The sequence below is a fragment of the Rousettus aegyptiacus genome, unplaced genomic scaffold (genome assembly GCF_014176215.1).
Source record: "Rousettus aegyptiacus isolate mRouAeg1 unplaced genomic scaffold, mRouAeg1.p scaffold_m13_p_5, whole genome shotgun sequence".
Classification (NCBI taxonomy): domain Eukaryota; kingdom Metazoa; phylum Chordata; class Mammalia; order Chiroptera; family Pteropodidae; genus Rousettus; species Rousettus aegyptiacus.
The window spans coordinates 2327836-2348587 of NW_023416308.1; the positions used below are offsets into that span (position 1 = coordinate 2327836).

A 20752-nucleotide genomic window follows, 5' to 3' on the forward strand; every position below is an offset into this window, starting at 1 on the left:
ATGCCTCAGATCCCCGACTCCCTTGCAGCCAGGGGTGGCCGGCTCCTGGCCATGGACGCGTAACAGATGGGCGCTGGGCGGGGGCTCCAGGAAGGCCATTGCTCTGCCGCCGAGGGACGGACGGAGGGGGCGGGCTTCTCGCCTCCCACCCAGCCCGCCTGTCACGTCTCCTCCTTCCCGCTGGGAACACAGGGGGAGACGGGGGCGGGGCAGCCACACGCCGAGGACCGCAGAGCACGGACGACAGGAAAAGCCGGGCACTGCTACCTCGTGCGGTCACAACACCGGCCCCGGGAGACTGGGCCGCCTCCGACTTCCCAGGACACGAGAGAAACAAGCCCTGCTGGGCTGAGCCTGGACGCTGTGACCTGCAGCCAGACAGGATCCAAGGGACTGGAATGACGAGATCAGAGCCGCTTATCCGGAAGCCGGCCCTGAGCCACGAGAGCGCCGGGGTGAGGACAGCCACCCCCTCTGGGGCGCGGCTTCCTGCTGAGCAGCACTGTGGGGCCGTTTGGTCACCAGGGGCCCAGCAAATACCCTGACCGTTTGGCCCCGGTCACCACAGCCAGCTTCCCACCTCCCCGCCCGCGGAGCCGTCACCTCCCTCGGAGAAGACACGAGAGCCGCAGCCTGTGTACGGTGTGTGCACGCGCACACATGCACACGCACACACATGCACACGCACGTTTATTGCACTGAAGTCTCCATGGCGCTTTACCCCGAGGTTTTCATATTCCAGAAAAAAAGGATTCCGGAAAGGATTTCATTGTGCTCACTTTTGAAAACTGCAAAAGCGACCCGTTAGGATGACAGGAATTTGTTAACATGCCGAACTGCAGAGAACGTCCAAACCACCCATCAAACCCGCGACGTGATGGACAGACGCTGGGGACGCCGTCCTGATGTGAGGGGCCCTCGGGCGGAGGACCGCAGCGGGCCATGTCCCCGGACGCCAGGCAGCTGCCCCCGAGGCCCCGCCGCCTGGGAGCCACCCACAAGCTGGACGCCCCGTCCTTCGAACACCCACACACGCAGACGATGCGCGTTGAAGATGTTTAAGTCCGCAAAGCAAAGAGGGCCCGTTAAAGCACGGAGCCCGCTCGTTCGCCAGAGGGACCATCCCTCCGCTGGGCAGCGCCTTCGACGTGGCGACACGTGGCTCCGCCAGGGGCTGCAGGGCTCCCCCGGCAGACGGCCCACGGCGGTCGGCCACCGGTCCTGACCCGAAGAGGCCGGGCGCGAAGTCACAGCGGGGCGCCTGGTGGCAGTGGGTGTGGCCTGAGGGACAGCCAGAGCTGGAGACCAGAGGAAAGAGAACCGATCTGCACCCTAACGGAGTGGAGGGGGGAGGCTGGGGGCCGGCCGGCTCCTCGGGGCTGTGAGGTCACCGACGCCAGCCAGTGCCGCACGTGTGACCAGGCGTTGGCCGTGACGGTCACGCCAGCGCACGGAGACCACCACACACGCCCCGAACACCCGGTCGGCCGCCGGGCCAGGATCCTGTCGCTGTGTGTGGTGGGCTCAGGCTCCCCCCAGCAGACGAGACAGACGACTGACCCCCAAGCCACGGACCCCGGGGCACGCCGGCAGGGAGCTGCGGGTGTGCAAACACGTGGACGTCGCGGCGCTGACGCGTGGGGCGGGCGGCTGCACGCGGCCGCTCAGAAGCCCTGCAGCTCGGGGACGTGCCGGTACCAGTCCAGGGTCTCGGGGTTCGAGAGGGCTGCGTAGTTCTCGGCGGGCTCCCCAGCGATGACGCGCTTCACGGCCACTTCCACCTTCTTGCCGTTGAGGGTGTACTGCCGGGGGAGGGGGGACAAAACACGACAGCCACGGTTAAGCCTGGGCCCCGGGGCCCAGCGCGTCACAACCGGGGAGCCCGGCCCCGCCCGAGGGCAGAGCGCAGGGCACGCGGCGGGGGGCACGGGGGGCACAGGGGGCACGGGGGGGACCCGCCAAGTGAGCTGAGCGGCCACCGCGCCTCTGCCCCCCGCCCGGGCACCTGCGGGCCAGGCTGCCTCCTCGAACGCAAAACGGGGGTGACAGCACCTTCCCCCAAGGCCGCAGGCTTAGGCGCATGAACACGGCTCCCAGGAGCGCCTCACGACTACGTTTTAGTTTAGTATTTACACTCATACTTTATGACGTTCTAAAGACTGGCTGTGACTGTCGCTGCAGGAGCCCACGGTGCCGCCGCGTGGCCGCAGGGGCGTGGCCCGTCCAGGCGCCTCTGCAGAAACCCTTCTCAGAACCGGCGGCCTGGGCGGCGCGGGTCACACGACTCCTTCGCGGAGCGCGTGCGCGTCACCTGCGAACCCAGTGGGCTTTTGGCGGCGACGCCGGCACGTGTAGGGGCGCAGGAGCTTCTGGAACGACGCGGCCCGTTCATAAAGCTGCCGGCGCCCCGATCCCTCCGCTCCCTGGCGCTCCCTTTCTTTTTTTTTTAACCTGCAGTGTAATTAAAATTCATTCATTTGAAAGACTCAGAAGACGTGTGAACTAATTAAGGAGGTGGCACTGGCTTTCGAGGGGCCGCCTGTCCCCGCGGTGTGATCGCGCCCCGTTCCGTGACCCGCCAGCATCTCACGTGCCTTCTGTGCGTCTGAGCCTCACACGGAAGCTCTGAGCACGGCTCCCGGGAGCTGGCAACCTGAAGCGTCCACCAGCCGACCAGACGCGGCGGGTTTTACGGGGAAGCCGCGACTGTCCCCTCCAGTGGGAAGCGCTGGGGCGAGGCGGGCGCCCCCAGACCCGGGATCAGGACGGGCGAGGCGTCCGAATGGTGGCCCAGGACAAGGATGTGCTGGCCCAGGACAGCTGTGGCTGCCCGGGGCCCCGCCGGGCTGGTGCTGCCTCAAATGCCCCGAGCCCATGCTCCTTGGCTGTGACCGAGCCCAGGCCCCCATGGCGGGGCCACACCCTCCCCAGCTCTGCGACACACAGGGCGAACACTCCTGAGGGCTCCATTAGGTCAGCCGCGGGGGTCGGTCGGAACGTACTCGACAAATCCTGAGCACTGTTCTCGTGAACAGATACACTTTGGGAACAACTATTCTGGCGGCAAAGGACACAGGTTCCCTGTAAACGAACCCACAGGGACGGTGCTGGCATGGGGGGCAGGGCCCCGTGAGTGCCTGCACACAGCAGGCCCACTGGGGGTGCCCCGCCTGCCCTCGTCGCTGAGACTGTGCTCGCGGGGCCGCTAGCGCTCTCAGGCTCGGCAGACGGTGCTGGTTTTGTGAGCGGCCTGAGTTAAAGCTGAGATCGGAGGTGGTGGGGGAGGGATCCTCCTCCCCCACGCAGAGCCCAAAGGAAGTGCGCAAAGTGGGGCACGCCTCTGAACAGACCCAACCCCTCCCACCGCAGGCAGGACTTCCTCCGAACGGAAAGGCGGGCGCGACGGCACCCAGCGGCTCTTTAAGAAGTCGGCATTCATTTTCTCGCCGATCATTTTGGGAGCCCACAAAACCACCCGAGGAGACGGCCGGGCAGACGCACAGAGCTGGGCCTGCCTCCCCTCTGACCCCCGTTCGGCAGGATTTTGCTGTATCATGCGATCGAGGAAGGGTTAAAAAAAAAGATGGTAGGAAATAAAAAAAGGGACGGCGTTGCTAGGCAACGAGGACACACTCTATATAAAGCCCGAGCAAGCTGCTGGGGGAGAGGCCCCGCACGCGTGGGCTCGCGGGCGGCGACGGTGCTCTGGTTGCCGCTTCCAGGCGGCAGGAGACAGAGCCGGCGGGCGGCCATACCGGGATGCCCTTGGTCTCCAGGACGAGGCTGGGCACGTGCCGGGCGGACAGGCCGGCGCGGATGGCGTCTTGCACGCGCCTCACCAGGCCTGGCTGGAAGGAGTGCCCGGAAGCCATCTTCAGGAAGAGGACCACCCTCTCTTCCCCGTCCTTGCTGTACTGGGAGATGCAGAGGCTGTCCGTCACCTCCTCAAAGGCTTCCACTGCAGAGACAGGGGAGGGTCCCGCTCGCGCTGTCCGGCCTCGGCCAGCCCCACCCGCAGGACGGACGGGAAGGCCAGGCCACCCGGGCTTCGCAGGGGTGGCCAGTCTCTGCTCCCAGCCCTCCCGGGAAGAGCCCTTGGGAGGGGGACACAGGCAGGAGACCACCCCCCGCGGGGACGTAGGAGCTTCACCATGAGCTAGAAGGGCTGACTTGGGAAGCAGGCTGTGCGGCCCTAACTTATTTTACAAATTGTTATTTAAAAATAAAAATGAAGTGAGCCCCGTAGTGGGAACTCACGGTGGGAGGGACGAAGGCTGGAGTCAGATGGGCTGGGACTTGCCCGCCCCCTACACGACCAACCCCGGCGAGACCGAGGCCGACTGCGTGGCCCGGGCTGGCGTCATGAAGGCCCACGGGCCCGCACGGCCTTTACTCGGCGTCTCGCATGTTCCTGTGACCACGAGCAACCACGCAACGCCCTGGGCTGCTGAGCCCTCGCCCACCAAAAGCAGACACGAGGGTCAGACCCGAAGGAGCTCAACGCGAGGGTGAATGAGGACAGGGACGGGGACGAGCCACGCGGCACCACGAGTTCCCCTCTGAGGGTTTGCGAGCTGCAAGCGACGTGGACAGTGGGCGTGCTGGAAAGGGTGTCCTGGCATCATTCTTTCACTGGTGAGCTCCGCGGACAGGTGAGCTCCGCGGACAGGTGAGCTCCGCGGACAGGTGAGCTCCGCGGCAGGCAGGCCCCGCCCCTCGGCCCTCCCGGACAGAGCACGTGGCTCGGGGACACGCACCGATGTGGTAGATCTCCGAGCTGCCGAAGCGCACGCCGTTGGGGTTGAGCGTGCCATCACTGGGGGGAGAGACGGGCTCCTGAGCGAGGCGCTTCGCAGGGGCCCCGGGGTGGCCGCCGCCCCCTCCCCCACGGCGACGCTAGGCTGTCACCGAAGGCTCCCAGCCCCCACCCCCGATCCCACCCGACAACCCCCTCTATCTGCACGGTGAGAGCTAGACTCAGGGGGGTCCCCCGCATGAGGAAACACCTGTCACCTTACCGCCCCTCCTACCTGTACGTGGGTCCCTCCCTCCCAGGACCCAAGACCCACACACCCCTGTCCCAGGGCTGCTGCCACTCTGAACGGTCACTGGCGCGCCTTTGCCAGCTGCCTCCCGCCCAATGCCTCCTGAGCCACCACCGCAGGGCACGGGAGGTGGACCGGGCCCTCAGGAAACTGGCCCAGGAGGGACACAGGGGGGCCCAAAGCGGGGGCTCGGGTCACAGGAGGCACCCCTCCCCTCCCCGACGCCTCCGGGCTCCGGGAAGAGCGGCGACCGCATGCCCTCACCTGCGGCCCAGCATGACGATGCCCCCGGTCTTGGGGTTGATCCTGCAGTAGTCGCCATGTGCCCAGACACCTGCAGGGGGCAGAGATGCTCAGTCTCCCCGAGGAGCCGCGGCCCCCCGAGGCAGGCCTGACAGCCATGGGGCACTCGCGCATTCGGCAATCTGACTCTCATCGGCAGACACAGCCAAGGCCAGAAACAGGTGTGGCACGGGGTGGGGGCCCGCGCACTGGGAACAGAAGCAACCTGGACAGTCCCTGCCTCCAGAGGACCCCGTCTAGTGGGGGCTGGTGTGCACCCAGCTCCGACACACGCCGGCATCTGAGAAACGCCACTCCGCTCCCACAGATACCAGCAGGCCTCCAGGGCTTCACGGAGGGTGAGGCCAGCCCCAGGCGCGGGGTGCACAGAGGGAAGGCGGGGGGAGCTCTGGGGGAGGGTGGGGAAGGGCACACCACGCCTCGGGGAGACAGGGATGCCGGGGGAGGGGCTGGGGCGGCTCCTGGGGCAGAATGAACAGCAGCAGCATGACCGGGTTGGTGGCCACCAACGGTCCCGGTGCAGGCTGTAAGCCAGGCCCCAGCCGGGTGCACAGAGAGCGGACGAGCAGGTAAACCCGGGCACGCGGAGCGCGGGGGAAGAGGGACGAATCAGAGCCAACGCTGACACGAAGCCCCCTGAGCCCGCCCCGCGCGGCCGCAGCGCCGCTGGGTCCGGGGCCGGCCATGTTCAGAGGGAGGCTCACGTCTGGGGGCACAGCGGGCACCCCCAGGGGATCAAACCCCAGCTTCGGACGCATCCTCCGCCCCTCACCCAATGGTAGAGAGAAGTTGCGCCTCACGCGGGAACCACCAGGCACGCTGGAGCCGCCGCGGCCTCCTCCTGCTGCACGGGCGGCTGGATCGGCCGCCCGAACGGGGCCACAGGGCGGGGGTCATCGCGAGCATGCCGCCCGGAAGTCACCGCCTGTGCAGCCTGCGTTCGCCTCGTCCACGACCAAGAGCTTCCGGTCCCATGACCTCATCTGCTTCTCCCTCGCCACATCTGCTCGTACCTCCCGCCTACTCCCAGAAAGTGTTTACGAAAATGACCTAGAAAACCAACTACGTAATGGGATGATTTAAAGAGAATAAGAAACCCTGTACTGGGGGTAAGTGGCACGCTTTAACAAAGCAGTGATTTCAACTCCGAGTTTCCTGGCAGCCAAGGCAAAAACGGAAATACAACGGGTCACAAAGTATTTGTTTCCTCCAACAAGGAACATCAGCACCTCAAAAGCGAAGACTTATTCTGACATTAACCCCGACAGAATTTATCACACGAACCCCTGTATACGTAACAAAAGGTGATGGTTTCAAAGAACAGCATTGCAGGTGAAGAGACAGGCCCTCAGGCTGAGACTTGAATCCTTTCGGCCTCTCCTAAGACAGGGGCCCCTGCCCTCTCCCGGGGTCATCCGAGGGACGTTCCTCTCTCTGTCCCGTCTCCGTCCCGCCCTTCTCTGCCTGGACAGCTATGCCCTGGCAGGCTCCGGGGCGGGGCTCAAAGGCATCAGGTATCCAGAGGGGGCCGAGCCACATCTGGGGGAGGCGCTCCTGCAGCTCCCTTACGGGGGCGCCACACTGGACACGATGGCTTTCCCACGGGAAATGCAAGGCCCGGGGTAGGGGATCCGGGGCAAGGCCCACCACGGCGGTCGCCGCCGGTCCCGGGTTCCCCGCGTGTGCTTTGCGCAGGCGCAAACGACCTCGCCAGACACTGCGGAGAGCGAGCACTCAGCATAAACCACCGTGGAGCGATGGCTCGCTAAATTCCAGGGTCTTCCGCGCCAATACCTCGGGGCTACTCAGGAAGCAGGGTGAGAGGGGGCGGGGCCTGGAGCCTTAAATTAAAGGCGCTTGCACTGCGGGGGTCGGCGCCGATGCGGGAGGCGTCAGTGGCTTGAGGGCAGCAGGGCCCGCTGTGCCGCCACCCCCGAGGGGACCCGGTGACCGCGTGCGACACAGACGGCAAAGCCCCAGGCTGACACCTCTCGCAGGCGCCACTTCTCTCTGCCGGGCAGACACAAGCCAGCGGGCCCCACGGCCTCCTGCGGGCAGAAGGCCGCTCTGCTGGCTCCCGCGGGACCAAGGGGGCTCTGGCCCGGAGGGCGGTGCAAGTTAAACGGAACCCAGATCACGGTTTCCCGTGCCGGCTTTCGAGGGGAAGGTGGCAGACACTGACCCAAAGTTCATTATCACCCCACCAGCGGAAGGGGCTGCGAGCGGCTTCAGGCGGCGGGCTTGGCGGCGGGAGGGGGCGGGGACGAGGCGGGGAGGGGGCATGGAGCGTGGGGGGGCGTGGGGCGGGGGGCGTGGGGGCGGGAGGGGTCGTGGGACTGGGGGCGGGGAGGGGGCGTCCGGAATCAGGCCTGCGAGGCTCCGCCCCGGCACCTCCGCCCACCTGGGAACTTGCAGAAGTACGACTTCCGGTACTTGGTGCCGGTCTCGTCGTTCCAGAAGTGCGTGGGCTGGCTGGGGAAGGGCTTGGTGCACACCAGCTCGCCGCTCTCCCCCCAGACGGCCACTCCTGGTTTGGGAGGAATTAAAGACCTGCCTGAGCCCACGCCCCGGCCCCGCGGCCCAGCACGCAGGCCAGCCCGCCCGTCTTCCCTGGGCCTCGCAGCCGCTCGTCCCTCCCGAAGTCCCGCTGCTCCTGGCTTCGCTCTCCGTTAGGCGCCCCGCTGCGATGAGCGGGGGGGGGGGGGGGGGGGGGGGGGAGGGGGGGGTGCCCCGCGCGTGCCGCCGCCTTGTGCGCACGCGCGCGGGCTTCTTCCAGCCGCGGAATTCCCAGAGCGCCGCGCGCCGGCGCCTCCGCCACTGCGGTTCCCGAGACACCTGTCCTGAGTCGGTCTCTAGCCCCGGCGCTCACAGGCCGCAGAGGCCGGCGCGGAGCGGCCCTTCCACTGACTCGGCCCGGGAGTGGCGGGGCTCTGGGGCCCGGTAATCCCGCACCCTCCGCGGGCCGAGCGTGGAGGACGTGAGCCACCAGAGAAACCGTCGTCGCTGCGTAGGTGCGGACGCGCCCACGTGTTCAGATTTCTTTCCCCTCGGCTGGCCCCGCGTCCCTCAGCATCCTCGACAGAGAAGGCGGACCGACGACCTCGCGCGCGTGGGGCAGCGGGGTCGCGGCGGCGCCTCCCTGGTGGCCCGGCCCCAGGACGCGGCAGGGGCCCGGCCAGGACGGACGGAGCAGGCCGGAGGCACGGAGCCAGCCCCCCGGGGCAGCGAGGGCAGGAGCCCTCTCACGAAACGAGGACTAGTGTTCGGCAAGGCCTGGGGCAGCACCTCCCGCGACCCGGAGGGCGGAGACACTTCCTGCGCCCTGAGGCTCCCAGCGCCCACCTTGGTGTGGCCCCCGCTGCCCTCGTGTCTCTCTCTCTCTCTGCCTCGCGCAAACAGGGGTTGGCGCCGCCCCCACTCGCCCTGTCAGGGTGAAACAGCAGCAGCCACAGGCGAACGGCGTGAGTCCACGAACCTGCACGGCCACGCGCCGGACGCCCGGCCCTGCTGGCGGCGGGAGGCGGGCTCTGCTGATTGACAGCCGATAGCCTCTGCAGGCTACAGAGCAAAAGTCTGTCCTGAGACCAGCAGAGAAGCCAGCCCCCAACGCGTCCATGGTCAAGGTCAGGGCGTCGGGCTGGCCAGGCGGTGAGGCCGCCTCAGCGGCAGCCCTGAGGCCCAAAAGCTGGGGTGACGACCAACCACCTGCCTTCCCTGAGCACCCAGCTCTCCAAACTCCCACACCTCGGGCGGGCAGGCTGAGGGGGGCTGGGGACGGGGAGCTTGGGCGCTATCAAAGCTGGCTCGAGGGACAGCAGTCTGCTCCCCGCTCAGACAGAGTGACCCCAGAGAGCCGACGCCCAGCAAACGCCCAGGCCCACGCGCTCCCACGCCGAGGGCCAGGAGTGGCAGCGGCCAGCGACGCTGTACCTTGCTCATTCCACACCTCCACGGCCATGCCCAGGTTCCGGGCCTGGATCTCGCCCTTGTACACGGGGAGCGTGGGGTTCTGGCCCATGAAGCAGGAGATGATGTCGGTGCCGCCTGTGACAAAGGCCGGGGAGATGCACATCTCAGAGGACTGGGACCCGTCGCTGTGCTTCCCAGCAGTGAGCAGCACAGAAGGTAGACCCGGGGGAGCACCCCCCCCCCCCAACAGGGGCCTCCTATCCGGGGAGCAGTGGGGGAGGTGTGTTAGGAGCCGCCCCCCGTGCTGGGTGACTTCCTCCTGGCCGAATCTCCCGCTGAAGCGGACACGGGAGAGATGACCTCTCGGGGCCCGCTCGGGCCCACGGCGAGCGGCCGCTTTGCCCCACCGGGCCCGCCCCACGGGCGCTGCCGGGTCAGAGGGTGAGCGGGCTCCCGGGGCCAGCCCGGCGACAGCACTCGGGGGCCGCACCTGAGATGGAGCCCAGGAGGACATCGCGCTTGATGCAGCTGTACACATACTCGTAGCTCTGGGCCTGCAGCGGAGAGCTGGTGGACAGGATCGTGTGCAGGGACCGGAGGTCGTGCGTTTCCGCTGGGGACAAGCGGGGCCGCAGGTTAAGGCGCAAGCCAGGCCGGCGGGCAGGAGGCTGCGGGCGCGCCGGCCGCCGGCCACCGCGCGGCTCCCTCACCTGGCTTCAGGTTTTTCTTCTCGAGCTCCGACAGCCATTTGGCGCTTGTCCCCAGGATGGTGACGCTGAGGGTGCAGGAGGGAGAGAAAACACCGGAAGCGCGTCGAGGGTCTGTCTGGAACGAGTGGCCTGTGTGCCCGCTCCGAGACACGTCATTGTGGGGGGCCGAGATGACACTTCCTGCTCTGGGGAAGCAGGCCCCAACACCTGCGCCGACTTGGGACACGGCGGTGACAGGCCCTCGCCCCAGCTCCCCCGCACGGACCCGCCGTCTCCCCGGCTGCACACCGTTTTCTTCTGGGGTCCCGAGGGGCGCCTCGGAGGGCGGGGCCCTCACACGCCAATGTCACAGAAGTGGGGGGCCAGGGTCTTGGGGCGAGCCGGGGCTGCACGTCGCGTCCTCGGCCGCTGCCCGCGCCTCAAACAGGCTCACGTTTCTGTGAAACTTAGAAAGTCGCAGCTCCTTTCTTTTTGAGGTTCGGAGTCTACAGTCCTTCATCCCCCGCGTTCACCCTCAAAACCCGACACGTCGCGTTGGGTGTGACCCGCTGTGTGTTCGAGGGCTGCGTGTGGTTTAATACTCTACGTCCCTCCTCGGCTGTTCAGGGAGGTGGCCCTGTCAGCTCGTCTTCCGAGCGAGAGAATGCTTTCTGCTCAAAGCAGGCCGTAACACCAGGCCCTCCTCGCCCCTCTGGGCCGTACAACCTTATCTCCTCACCACGGTTACAGGTGACGCGGTCTGACGCCAAGAGGCAACGAAGCACAGAATCCTGGGTGACTCAGGGCTGGCTGGGCCAGGAGAGGCCAAATCGACAGCCGGGGGACCCCCCAAAGCTGCTGTCTTCTGCACCTCGTGTTCTCTCCCTCTCTCCGCCAGGACCCCCAATAAACCCACCACTAAGACCTCGGGCACCTCCGGGGCCCCTGGGCCCCAGGGACGGCTGTTTTGGGTCGGGGAGGGTTGTGGGGAGCAGGAAACAGACGCGCTCCTCGCACTGTCCCCCACGTTCACTTCACAAACTCAGTCTGGCGAACTAACGCGAGATCGCCTCCAAGGACGCCAGTGTCGCCCCTCGGGGATGTCCCCATTTTCACAGGCGACCAGGGACCCCAGCACCAGCCCTGGACAGCAGTGACTGTCCTCGGGCACCAGAACGGGGATCTCCGCTCACCGGCCACACCCGGACAACACCCGTATCTCATTCTCTTGCCCCCCACGCCCCCCGACACTGATAGCTCTCGGCGGCTCTTGGGAGTGTTCCCGTCAGGGGCGCGTGTCTGGACTGGGCGGAGCCCCCGGGCCCGGGCCACAGGCCTGCTCCTCGCTCCTGGGCAGACCTGGCGCGGTGCCCCCCCCCCCCGCCCGCCCGCCGGCTTGCGCAGGGCGGTGTGGAAACAGCGCGTTCTCCACGGGCGGGCGCGCTCGCGTGGGCGCTCGGCCCCACGCATTTTTAGTGACTATCACTAGGAATCACCCCACAAAGAACGAGGCGGCTCCTCAGCTCGAAAAGCAATGGGACTCGTGCCTCCCCGCCCTGCCCCCCGATGGCCTTCTGCGCCCCATTCTCCACACAGGAGGGAGACTGAGCTCTCAAACCTGTGAGCCAGGCCCCGTCGCTCCCTGGACCCCAACGTGCTGATGGTGTCCTGTGCCCCGCAGGACGAAAGCCGCCCTGCCGGCACGGCCCCGGGGGCCCTGTGGGGTCCGGCCCGCCCCCGCCCCCACCCACATGGCTCTTCACAGCGGGCCACAGGGGCTCCCTCCTCTGCCCCACAGAGCTACCTGGTCTTCCTCCGGCTGTGGCCCCGCACCCCTCCGCCTGGAGCACGCACCCCCAGTCCCTGACGCTCAGGCCTGCCCCGGGGCCGTCCCCTCCAAGGGGCCTCCCTGAGCCAGGTCTACAGTGGCATTTCCTTCCCTTCTGCCCCCCCATCCGAGTGCCAGCCCATGAGGACAGCGACCTGCTCCCCCAAGTCGCCGCGTGGCGCAGAGCAGACACCCAACGACGTGCGGGTGCAGGCGTGAGCCTGGCGCTCCTCGAGGGATGAGCTTGCTCACCCGTCACCAGGGACTGTCCTGCTACCGTGTGCCCACCCGGGACAGGTGGCACCAGGTGGCTCAGGTGACCAGCAATCAGGTGACCAGCAAAACCTGGACGAGACACCCCGCAGCTCCAACCCTGACCCTAACCACAAAACTGCCCTGGCCGCACATGCTCTCTTGCACACCCGTGTGCATGCATATCCACACACACTTGCATGCACGCACGCGCGTGCACACATGAAGCCGCGTTTCCCAGGGCCCTTCACCAGCACCAAAGCCCAGTGTGTGGGTGCGAGCTGTCCCCCCGCCCTTCCCGCAGCACAAACGCACGCTCCCCAGAAGGGCCCGCCGGGCGCCAGCCTGCAGGTGTCACGGAGGGAGGTCTCAGTGCCATCCGAGTCCCCCGGGACCTGATTAACCTCTCGCTGGAAACAGTCTCATTAGCAAAGAGCCTTCCTGACTGACGTTGCGAGCCAAATGTCAGGATTTAAATATTTCCCAGGCCAGGCAAAGACACATGTACAATATTAATGGCCGAGGACTTTCAAAGCATTAGCAGCTGCCCACGGAGCGCGCACTCAAACTCAAAGCAACGCGGTGGGCTCGGAGTGCCGCTGACCTCCGGGCCGGGGGCTGGCGGGCGCTCGCGACAGGACCTGCAACGCGACCTTTAGTCAGCGGTGACCGAGAGCCACGCGCCGATAGCGCGCCCACCAGTCACGGCCGACCCTCTGGCGAGGACGGCGCCGGCTGCTGGCTTCCGACGGGCTCCGAGGAGGGGCCGGGGGGGGCACTTCCGCCTTCCCATTTTCATAATTCTCAGGCACCGGGAGCAGCCCCGACACCCACTCGTGCCTGGCGCCTGCCTTGGCTCCTTGGCGCTCCTGCCTGCCACCCGACCGAGGACAGAGCCATTCAGAGGGCCACGGAGAGGCAGGGCCGCCTTTCGTAGCCCTGGGTCGCACTTGCGGGGTTCGAGGGTACTCTAGGGCAGCGGTCCCCAACCTTTGCGGCACCCGGGCCTGGTGCTCCTGTGAGACTCTCGTGCCTGGTGATCTGAGGTGGGGCTGAGGAGCGGCCGCAGATGCAGATGGAGCTTTGCTCGCTCGCCCGCTGCTCGCCTCCTGCTGGGCGGCCCGGTTCCTAACAGGCCACGCACCTATCCTGGTCCACGGCCTGGCGGTCGGGGACTCCTGTTCTAGGGGACAGCTGGCCAGCACCGCGGGGCAGCTGGTGACAGGCAGGGCTCTGCCCCTTACCACTGGGCTCAGCAGACAGGCGGGCGAGACGTGCCAGTGCTGGTACCCACCCGAGCCTGTCGACCAGGTCCCACAGCACGGTCGGCGTGGGCTTCAGCGGGGAGCCGTCGTACAGGACCACGGCCGCGCCAATGGCCAGAGTGGACACCACCCAGTTCCACATCATCCAGCCGACCTGGAACAGACAAGGGGCACAGAGTCAGGCAAGCGCGGGCCAGCTCCCTCTCCCCGTCACTCAGCCTGTCACGTGCCTAGAACACCGCCCGAGACGGCCCAAAGCTGGCAAGGACTGGCCGCTCCCCGAGCTGGCTCGGCCAGGCGGTGCCCCACAGCGACCGCCCCGGAGGCTCCTGTCAGCGCCGGCTTCCTCCCCAGAAACCGCTGGCTGTCCAACACGTCCACACAGAGGCTTCCAGAAAAGGCAGACGCCCCAGGTTTCTGCATCTGCCACTGTCCCATGTGTGGGGAGGGTGTGAGCAGGGGCCTTGGCTACATCCTACAGGTGAAACGAGCCTAGGTCACTTGCCCCAAGCCCCAGGTGCGCACACAGAGAAGTGAGGCCACCTGCCCCTGGTCACACATCGAGAGCGATCCAGGCTCCCCGTCCTGTGTCTGCCTGGGGCCCGGGTCTGTCCCCAGGGGCATTAACGTGACAGGTTAGGGTGCACCTCCGGCGCTATTTCCTTAAAAACTCAGCACAAAGTCATCACCCAGGAAACAGAGCTCGGTCACCCCAGAACTTCGTGGTTCTTGCGGTCTCGGAAAGGCCCGATGCTGCACATTCCCCCTTTGGGCTAAACGCGGCTCCCTTTAGCGGTCCTGAGCTTTCCTCGTCAGCATCCCACGAGGACAGGGAGCTCTCCACCCCCTGCGCCGAGCTCCGGCCTGCGCGCCCCACCCTGAGGGGCGGAAGAGCACCGGGGGCCGGACTCCGCCCACCCTGTGTCCCCCACACAGTGCCAAGGACGCCGGGCACGGAGGACGTGGTTTCCGCTGTGTCCTGTCCGCGTTTCTGTGGCCACCATCGTCAGGGGGATGCTGCGGCCTTTGAGGGCTGTGCCGCAAACGCCTCGGCGAGGAGCACTGAGGCCAGGCGGGCACGGGGCCAGCTGCTCCGGCGGCAGGGGCAGGTGGCCCGGGCTCAGCCAGGGGCCGCACGGGCAAGGACGCAGGGCAGGGAACAGCAGCCTTCATGGGGCGGCATCGGGCAGGGCACGGCGAGGCGGCGTGGCAGCGGGGGCCACACTTCCGTGCTCCCAGGACAAGGACCGCGGGAGCACAGCCCCCCTCAGGCCCCCCCTGGTCGCCGCACCCGGATCCCCAGCTGTCACGGCAACTGGAAAAGCCACCTGTACGCACTTCCTACTGGTGCTGAAACCTCGGTGGCCTGAAACAACACAAACTTGTCGTCTGAGAGTTCTGGAGGCTGGAAGTACAAAATCAGGGTGTCAGCAGGGCTGGGTTCTCTCCGGAGCCTCATGGGGAGGCTCTTGCTTGCCTTTTCCAGCTTCCAGAGGCGACACTCCTGGCCTCGGGACCCCCAGCACTGCGACCACTGCTTCTGTGACCACGTCTGTTTCTCGGACTCCAACTCTCCCGTCCCCTCTCTTGTAAGGACCCTTGTGATCACCCTGGGCCACCCGGATAGTCCAGGACCACCTCCCCAGCTCAAGATCCTTAACTTAATCACATCTGCAAAGTCCTCTTTGTCCTGTAAGGTCACTCGTTCGTTGGTTCTGGAGCTGAGGACATGGACATCTTTGCCCCCCTGAGCCACCCACTGCCTTCGGATGACTTCCTTTCCACTCGAACGAGTCACTTTCCATCGCACACAACTAAGAAGTGACAATCCTCATGACCACTTCAGTAAATTCCTGTCCCGTGGTCGGCGGCAGGTTTCAGCCACGGGACTCTCATCCTGCACCTCTAGAGGCCGAAGGGATTCAACAGGTGGTCAGCGTGCTCGGTTTCTCTGGAATTCCCCAGGCACTCAGCGCTCCGAGAGGAGGGGCCGAAGCAGGGAGAGAGGAGGCAGCGCAGAGAGGCCAGCGGGCGGCAGGCCTGGGGGGGCCGGCAGGGCCGCGGGGACCGGGGAGGGCCAGCGTGCCGGGGAGCGGCCGAAGGACGGCCCGGCCCCGGAAGGAGCGACGCGGCGGGGACACGCACCGTGGTGTAATACAGGATGACATCGCTGCTGGTCATGTCGCCGTGGAGGCTGAACTCCTTCAGGTGCTGGATGAGCGTTCCCTGGGAGGGGGAGGCGGGCGTCAGCAGGCTGCGCGTCCGCCGCCCGGGGGGCAGGGCGGACCCTGTGCCCGTCTCCAGAGGAGGCTCCGCGTGCGCCCCGCCCCCACACGCGGAACTCCGCAGCACCTGCCCCCGGGCACCTGCCGCCGGACCCGAGCGTCGCCGAGGACGCGTGGGACCTCCAACAGGCGCTCGCCGGCCTGCGGGGTGCAGGCGGGCGCCAGGGCACCAGCAGCGGGGCGTGGAGGTCATCGAGCGGCCAGTGAGAATGAACAGTGAGGGCAGGCTGGGGCCCCGCACCGTCGGTCACCTCCGGAACAGCCACTGGGAGCCTCAGCCCCGTGCGGCGGGGAGGCCAGAGCAGCGGCAGGACGAGACCGTCCCCCGCACTCAGAGCCGCTGCCGCGTGTGCAGCCCTGCAGGCCTCGGGCCGGAGCGCGGGGACACCGCGGCCGAGCGGGCGCACGAGAGCCCGCTTTCGGCTCGCGCCAGCGTCCCGCGGGACCCCCCTCCCGCGCACGGCCTGCTGTTTTCACTTTAACGTTCGAGGCGCAGCACATCCACGTGGCCTCCCACTCTGAAGCACATGCACGAGCAGCCCCCCTCGGGCTGCACCCGGACCCCCGAGGCAGCCGGGGCGCCGCCTCCGGGGTTTATTTCCGGTTCGCCCCTCGCGCGCCAGCACGGACCGAGTCACGCTGGCCTGTTACGGGGACGCGTCGCCCGTGCCACGGAACGCACCTTTGTCAGGGCGCGGAGCTCCCACGCGCTGCCCACAGCTGCCCAGACCCCGCTGGCCCCTAACGGCTGCGCGGACGGCGGGGGCAGGAGCTCCCCGTCGCCGGGCGCACTCCGGCAGCAGAGCCAGCGGCCTCGGTTTTCCCCGGCCGTACGCCGGCTCTCACACCTGATCCTGGCCAGACTGGGGACAGTCTTCCGAGCCCCCCGAGAGGGGCCGGACCCCGCCCTTCAGCCTGGTCGGCAGACGGCAGCGCCCGCTGACGGCCGCGGCGCCCCGGCGTGGCGGGGACGCCCGGGGCCAGCGCAGGAACCGCGGCCTTCGCGCCCCTCGCCGTGCCCGGAAGTGGGGAGGAGCGGCGGGGGGAGGCGGGCCGCCCGAAGCCGCACGGCTCGCCCCACCAGCGGAGGCTGAGCACTGTCCCCAGCGGCCCCCGCGTGACGGGCGGGCCGGCCACACGCGCCCCCGCCCCCGCGGAAGGTGGCAGACCGCGGGGAGGGCCGAGCCCCTCCGCCGAGGCCCCGGGGCCGCCTGCAGCCCCTCGGAGCCGGGCCGCCTGGTGGGTTCCCCCAGAGAGTAGGGTGGGATCGCTGTGCCTCCCACCCCCGCCGCCCCGCAGGCCTGGTCTGTGGAAAACTCCCCAAGGGACAGTGTCGCTCGGAGGGGTGGGCCCTCGCTGGGGGCCAAGAAGGCTTCCGGAGACGCTAACGGGTCACACCGTGAACGCGCCGCAGGGAGCGAGGCCGCTGGGCCACAGGGGCTCCCAGGACGTCCCCTCCCGTTTCCCCGCTCCCTTAAAACCTCCCTTGCTGGTAGCATTTAACTGGGACCCGCCCTTCGCCTGTGGGGCCCACACCCCACACCCCTGCGTGTTTGTTACTCCCGCCCCCTCGGGGGCACGAGCAGGCCGGGCTTCGCTTCCCTCCCCGGGGCCTCTCTGCGCGAGCCGCAGTGCACACCAGCGAGGCGACGGCCTGTTTCTAAGCAGCACGGCTGACTCTGAGGGGGAGGTAATGGGTCGTGAGCAGGAGGAGCCACCTGACTTGTAAGAAGAGAGAAGCTGCCTTCAGAGACCCTTAAAGGTCTTGGAAAAGGAGCCAGCGAACCAGGAACCACCCGCGCCCCCAGACCTGGGGGCCCTGCCAGCCACTCCATCGCTAGGACCTCTCACCTTGCTGCTTTCAAGTTTCCTAAGGAGACGGATGAGTCTTTAAAACAGGCCAGACGCCGAGTCACCTTCCTGGAGGTGTGAGCCCGTGAAGACGGGATAAACCTAAGTTTTCCTCGTTTTTCCCTACTTTAAATATACCAAGCATGATAATTTTTAGGAGCAAACCACGTTGTATGTGATATGTTTTTATGTTACTCTCCTAAAAAAAAGTGACATTCACTACGCATAAAGCACTAAAGATCAAAATACGGTTGGACGTTTTGGTTTCTCCTAAGCCCCTCCTCGTCTCTGGGTTTTCTGAAGTCGAGCATCTCCACGGCTGGCCCACAGGCAGACAGGGCTCCTGGGAAAACGGGACTCCATCAACCGGCCACGGACGTCCCACGCCCTGCACACGACCCAGGGGACGGCACGGCAGTTTGGCCAGTGCTGCTCCCGGAAACAAAGCCTTTTGGCCCTGGAGGTCCCCAGTGCCACCTGGGGTCCCCGGGAAGCGGCTGCTGTGCACGAGCTCTGGTGTGTCTGGCAGTCTCATCTCATGACCTGCGCTTGGGCCCCTGGTGGGTCCCGGTCCGGGCAACGACGGCACATTCCCCCCACCCACTGCAACGGGGTTGCCCGCGACGGCCACGCGAGGCTCTCCGCGATGCAGGTGGGGGTGGTCCCGCCCCTTCTACGGAAGGGGTTCCCAGGGCTTCCGGAACAGAGGACCCTGCTAAGCTCAACGAGCTAGAGTAAAAGGAGCTCTGTGTTTCATTTTTCAAACGCCACCATCTGATCAAGCAACATCTGCGGAGCCGTTTGAGAGCAGGAGGCTTCTCCACTTGGGTGGGTCTCCTCTCCTGAGCGAGGGGAGAAGGCAGCTGCGACCAGGTCTGAGCAAGATCCTGCGTTTTCTCCTCCCCACATGCCAGGCCGACTGCAGGCGCAGCGGGGAGGCTGGGTGGGGGGGGGGGCCCATGCAGCGGAAGCAGCAGCGCCAGGTTGTGAGCGGCACCCTCCCGGCTCAGGAGACGGCTCCGCGGCAGCACCAGGGACAGCGACCCCCCCCCCCACCCTACACGTGCGCGCGCCCCGGCCGCCCGCGTGAGCCGCGAGGGTGCAGCGTGAGGACCCAGAGCGCGCCACACGGGCGGGCGGGCGCCCGGGGACACAGACCTACCCCGGCAGAGTGCACCATGCACTTGGGCGCCCCGGTCGTGCCCGAGGAGTACATGATGAAGAGGGGGTGGCTGAACGGCAGCTGCTCGAACTCCAGCTGGGGCGCTGGGTCCCCTCTGCCAGTCGCGAGGAAGTCGTCCAGAAACACACTGTGGGGACACGCGGGGGGGCCAACCGTGAACGCCCCGGACGCTGGCCGGGTCCGCGAGCCCGCCGGGACGACAGCCCCGGGCTGCGGGGGACACGAGCCCGGAGCAGAGCCCTCCCACGGGACAGCGGAGAAGCCGACGCCCAAATTCACGGCAAGTCGGGGGGAACCGCGTCAACGGGCGCAAAGGCCACGCTGCTGCGCGAGCTCCGTGGGCCGGGCCGGGGCCGGCCGCTGGGCGCCCGAAGGTGCTCCAAGTCCCGCTGCCGTTGCCGGTGGTGAGGGAGCGCCGCCCAGGGGGTCTGGGGGCGCTGCTGGTGACCGGCGCCCACGCGCTCCTCCCGTCCGCTGCGAACCGGCTCCTGGCAGGCCCTGGTCTCTGTCGCCCAAAGGGAGGCCCGGGTCAGGGCGGCCTGAATCGGGACGCTCCCCCCGCCGGGAGAGGGGACGAAGCAGATGGGAGATTCGAGAGCTTTTCCCGTGTGTGACGAGCTCAGCAAGAAGGGGGAGTGGGCTGAGATCCGAAAACGTTTTCTATGACAGAAAAGCTGCCGAGCAAACATCAGTGTCACCCGCCCTGAGGAGGCGTACAGCCAGACACGAACGTGTGTCCGGGAGCAAGGGAAATGAAGCCCAGCCGCCGACTGCCCCGCGTTGTCCCCGAGGCCGGCCTGGGCACGGCGCCTGTGGCCAGGAGCATGGGGGCCATGCGCAGGGGCCTTGTTTTCTGAGCAGGACGTGGGCAGCGGAAGCCGCACAGCTGTCCTGGGAGAGGCGGGTCCCCTACTTTGAGGTCAGCAGAAAGATGGATCCCGAAACACTGGCCTGGCTCCTCCGTAGGATTAAAAGGGGGCGGGAACGGCCATTTGGACAAATGGAACTTTCTCTCTTTCAGGGAAGGGGGTGAAATCAGTTAAACTCCGCCCCCAGTAATCTGCAAAGAATAATTACTCCGAAACTGAGATGAAGGCCCCTGGAGACAGGGGCGTCCGGGGGAGGCGCGGCGCTTTAAAAAGGGCATCAACATAACCCGTCTCCGTCTCTGAGCAGTGAGCAAGGCCTCCTGCGGCAGGGCACCAGGCACACGCTCGCTTTGGGACCGCCCGCCCGCTCCGCGGAGCCCGTTCTCACGCAGTGCCCAAGCCAATCGGAACGTGCCCAGAGGCACAGCTTTGCTTTCAGTCCCGGGCGGGGAGTTCCCCCCCCCCCAGCCATGGTGAGCAGCGAGGGGGTCTCGTTCGCACCGTATGAAGCTAAATGCAGGGGCCACCGTGCTTCTCCTGGATGCTCGCAGTCTGTATCAGCCACTGACGGGCACACTGAGAGGAGCCGCAGCCAGCCGCCGGGGCCTCGGGCCCCCCTGCTTTTCCCTCTGGCCTCGGTGTGGCTGGTGCCGGCCATAAAAGCAGGGAGCTGTTCTCGGCTTCGTGAAGGGAAACGCAGCCTCCGTCGACTGGCTGTAATTGACTGAGGCTGGCAGAGCTCCCACAGCCCCGGGGCCAAGTTCAGGGCCCTGGGCCTGCCGGTGAGGACCTGCACATCCTGACGCCCACACGCCAGGGCTCAGAGCCCACTCCCGCTCACAGCTGTCTGCTGCTCGTGACAGTGTCACCAAGGGCTAACACTCTCCGCCCAGCCTCCACGTACTAGCTCCCCACAGCCAGCCTGCGAGGGAGGGACTTCATCCCCATTTTGCAGACAGGGAAACCAAGGCACGGAGAGCTGAACCACCTGCAACGCCACGATCTGGCCCGTGACCCCAGCCCTCGAGCAACAGCCGCTTTGCTCACAGCCACCTCCCGCCTCTGGAACCCCGGCTCGCACGGCTCTCTACAAATTCTGCTCTTTCAAGGTCACCTCAGGTGCCACCTTCCCAGACCCCAAAGATAAGCAACGTCGCCCACCTCTCAGCTCCCGTGAGCACAGCTGTGTCCCCTGGGCCCAGTGCCATGGCTCACTCTCCCTGCAAGAGTCCCCTCCCTCCCACTTGACCGCAGGCGCTTAAGGACAGCACAG

General features: G+C 66.9%; 1 protein-coding gene across 4 annotated transcripts in view; it reads right to left on the minus strand.

Annotated features, from left to right (window-relative positions):
* Window positions 1-670: 670 nt before the first annotated feature.
* AACS (acetoacetyl-CoA synthetase) overlaps window positions 671-20752 on the minus strand; it is a 44045-nt gene continuing 23963 nt past the window's right edge. For 2 of the 4 annotated variants that reach the window (XM_016129851.2, XM_036221200.1), the window contains 11 exons: window positions 18590-18737; window positions 15437-15517; window positions 13321-13445; window positions 9968-10032; window positions 9748-9870; window positions 9279-9392; window positions 7750-7875; window positions 5310-5379; window positions 4758-4816; window positions 3756-3958; window positions 671-1802 (listed from right to left, as the gene is read on the minus strand). In XM_016129851.2, coding sequence (XP_015985337.2) covers window positions 1665-1802; window positions 3756-3958; window positions 4758-4816; window positions 5310-5379; window positions 7750-7875; window positions 9279-9392; window positions 9748-9870; window positions 9968-10032; window positions 13321-13445; window positions 15437-15517; window positions 18590-18737 — 1252 coding nt within the window. In that variant the 3' untranslated portion in view covers window positions 671-1664. Of the gene's footprint in view, window positions 1803-3755; window positions 3959-4001; window positions 4666-4699; window positions 4817-5309; window positions 5380-7749; window positions 7876-9278; window positions 9393-9747; window positions 9871-9967; window positions 10033-13320; window positions 13446-15436; window positions 15518-18589; window positions 18742-20752 lie in introns of those variants that run through there. The other 2 variants (XM_036221198.1, XM_036221199.1) reach the window with 2 other exon arrangements.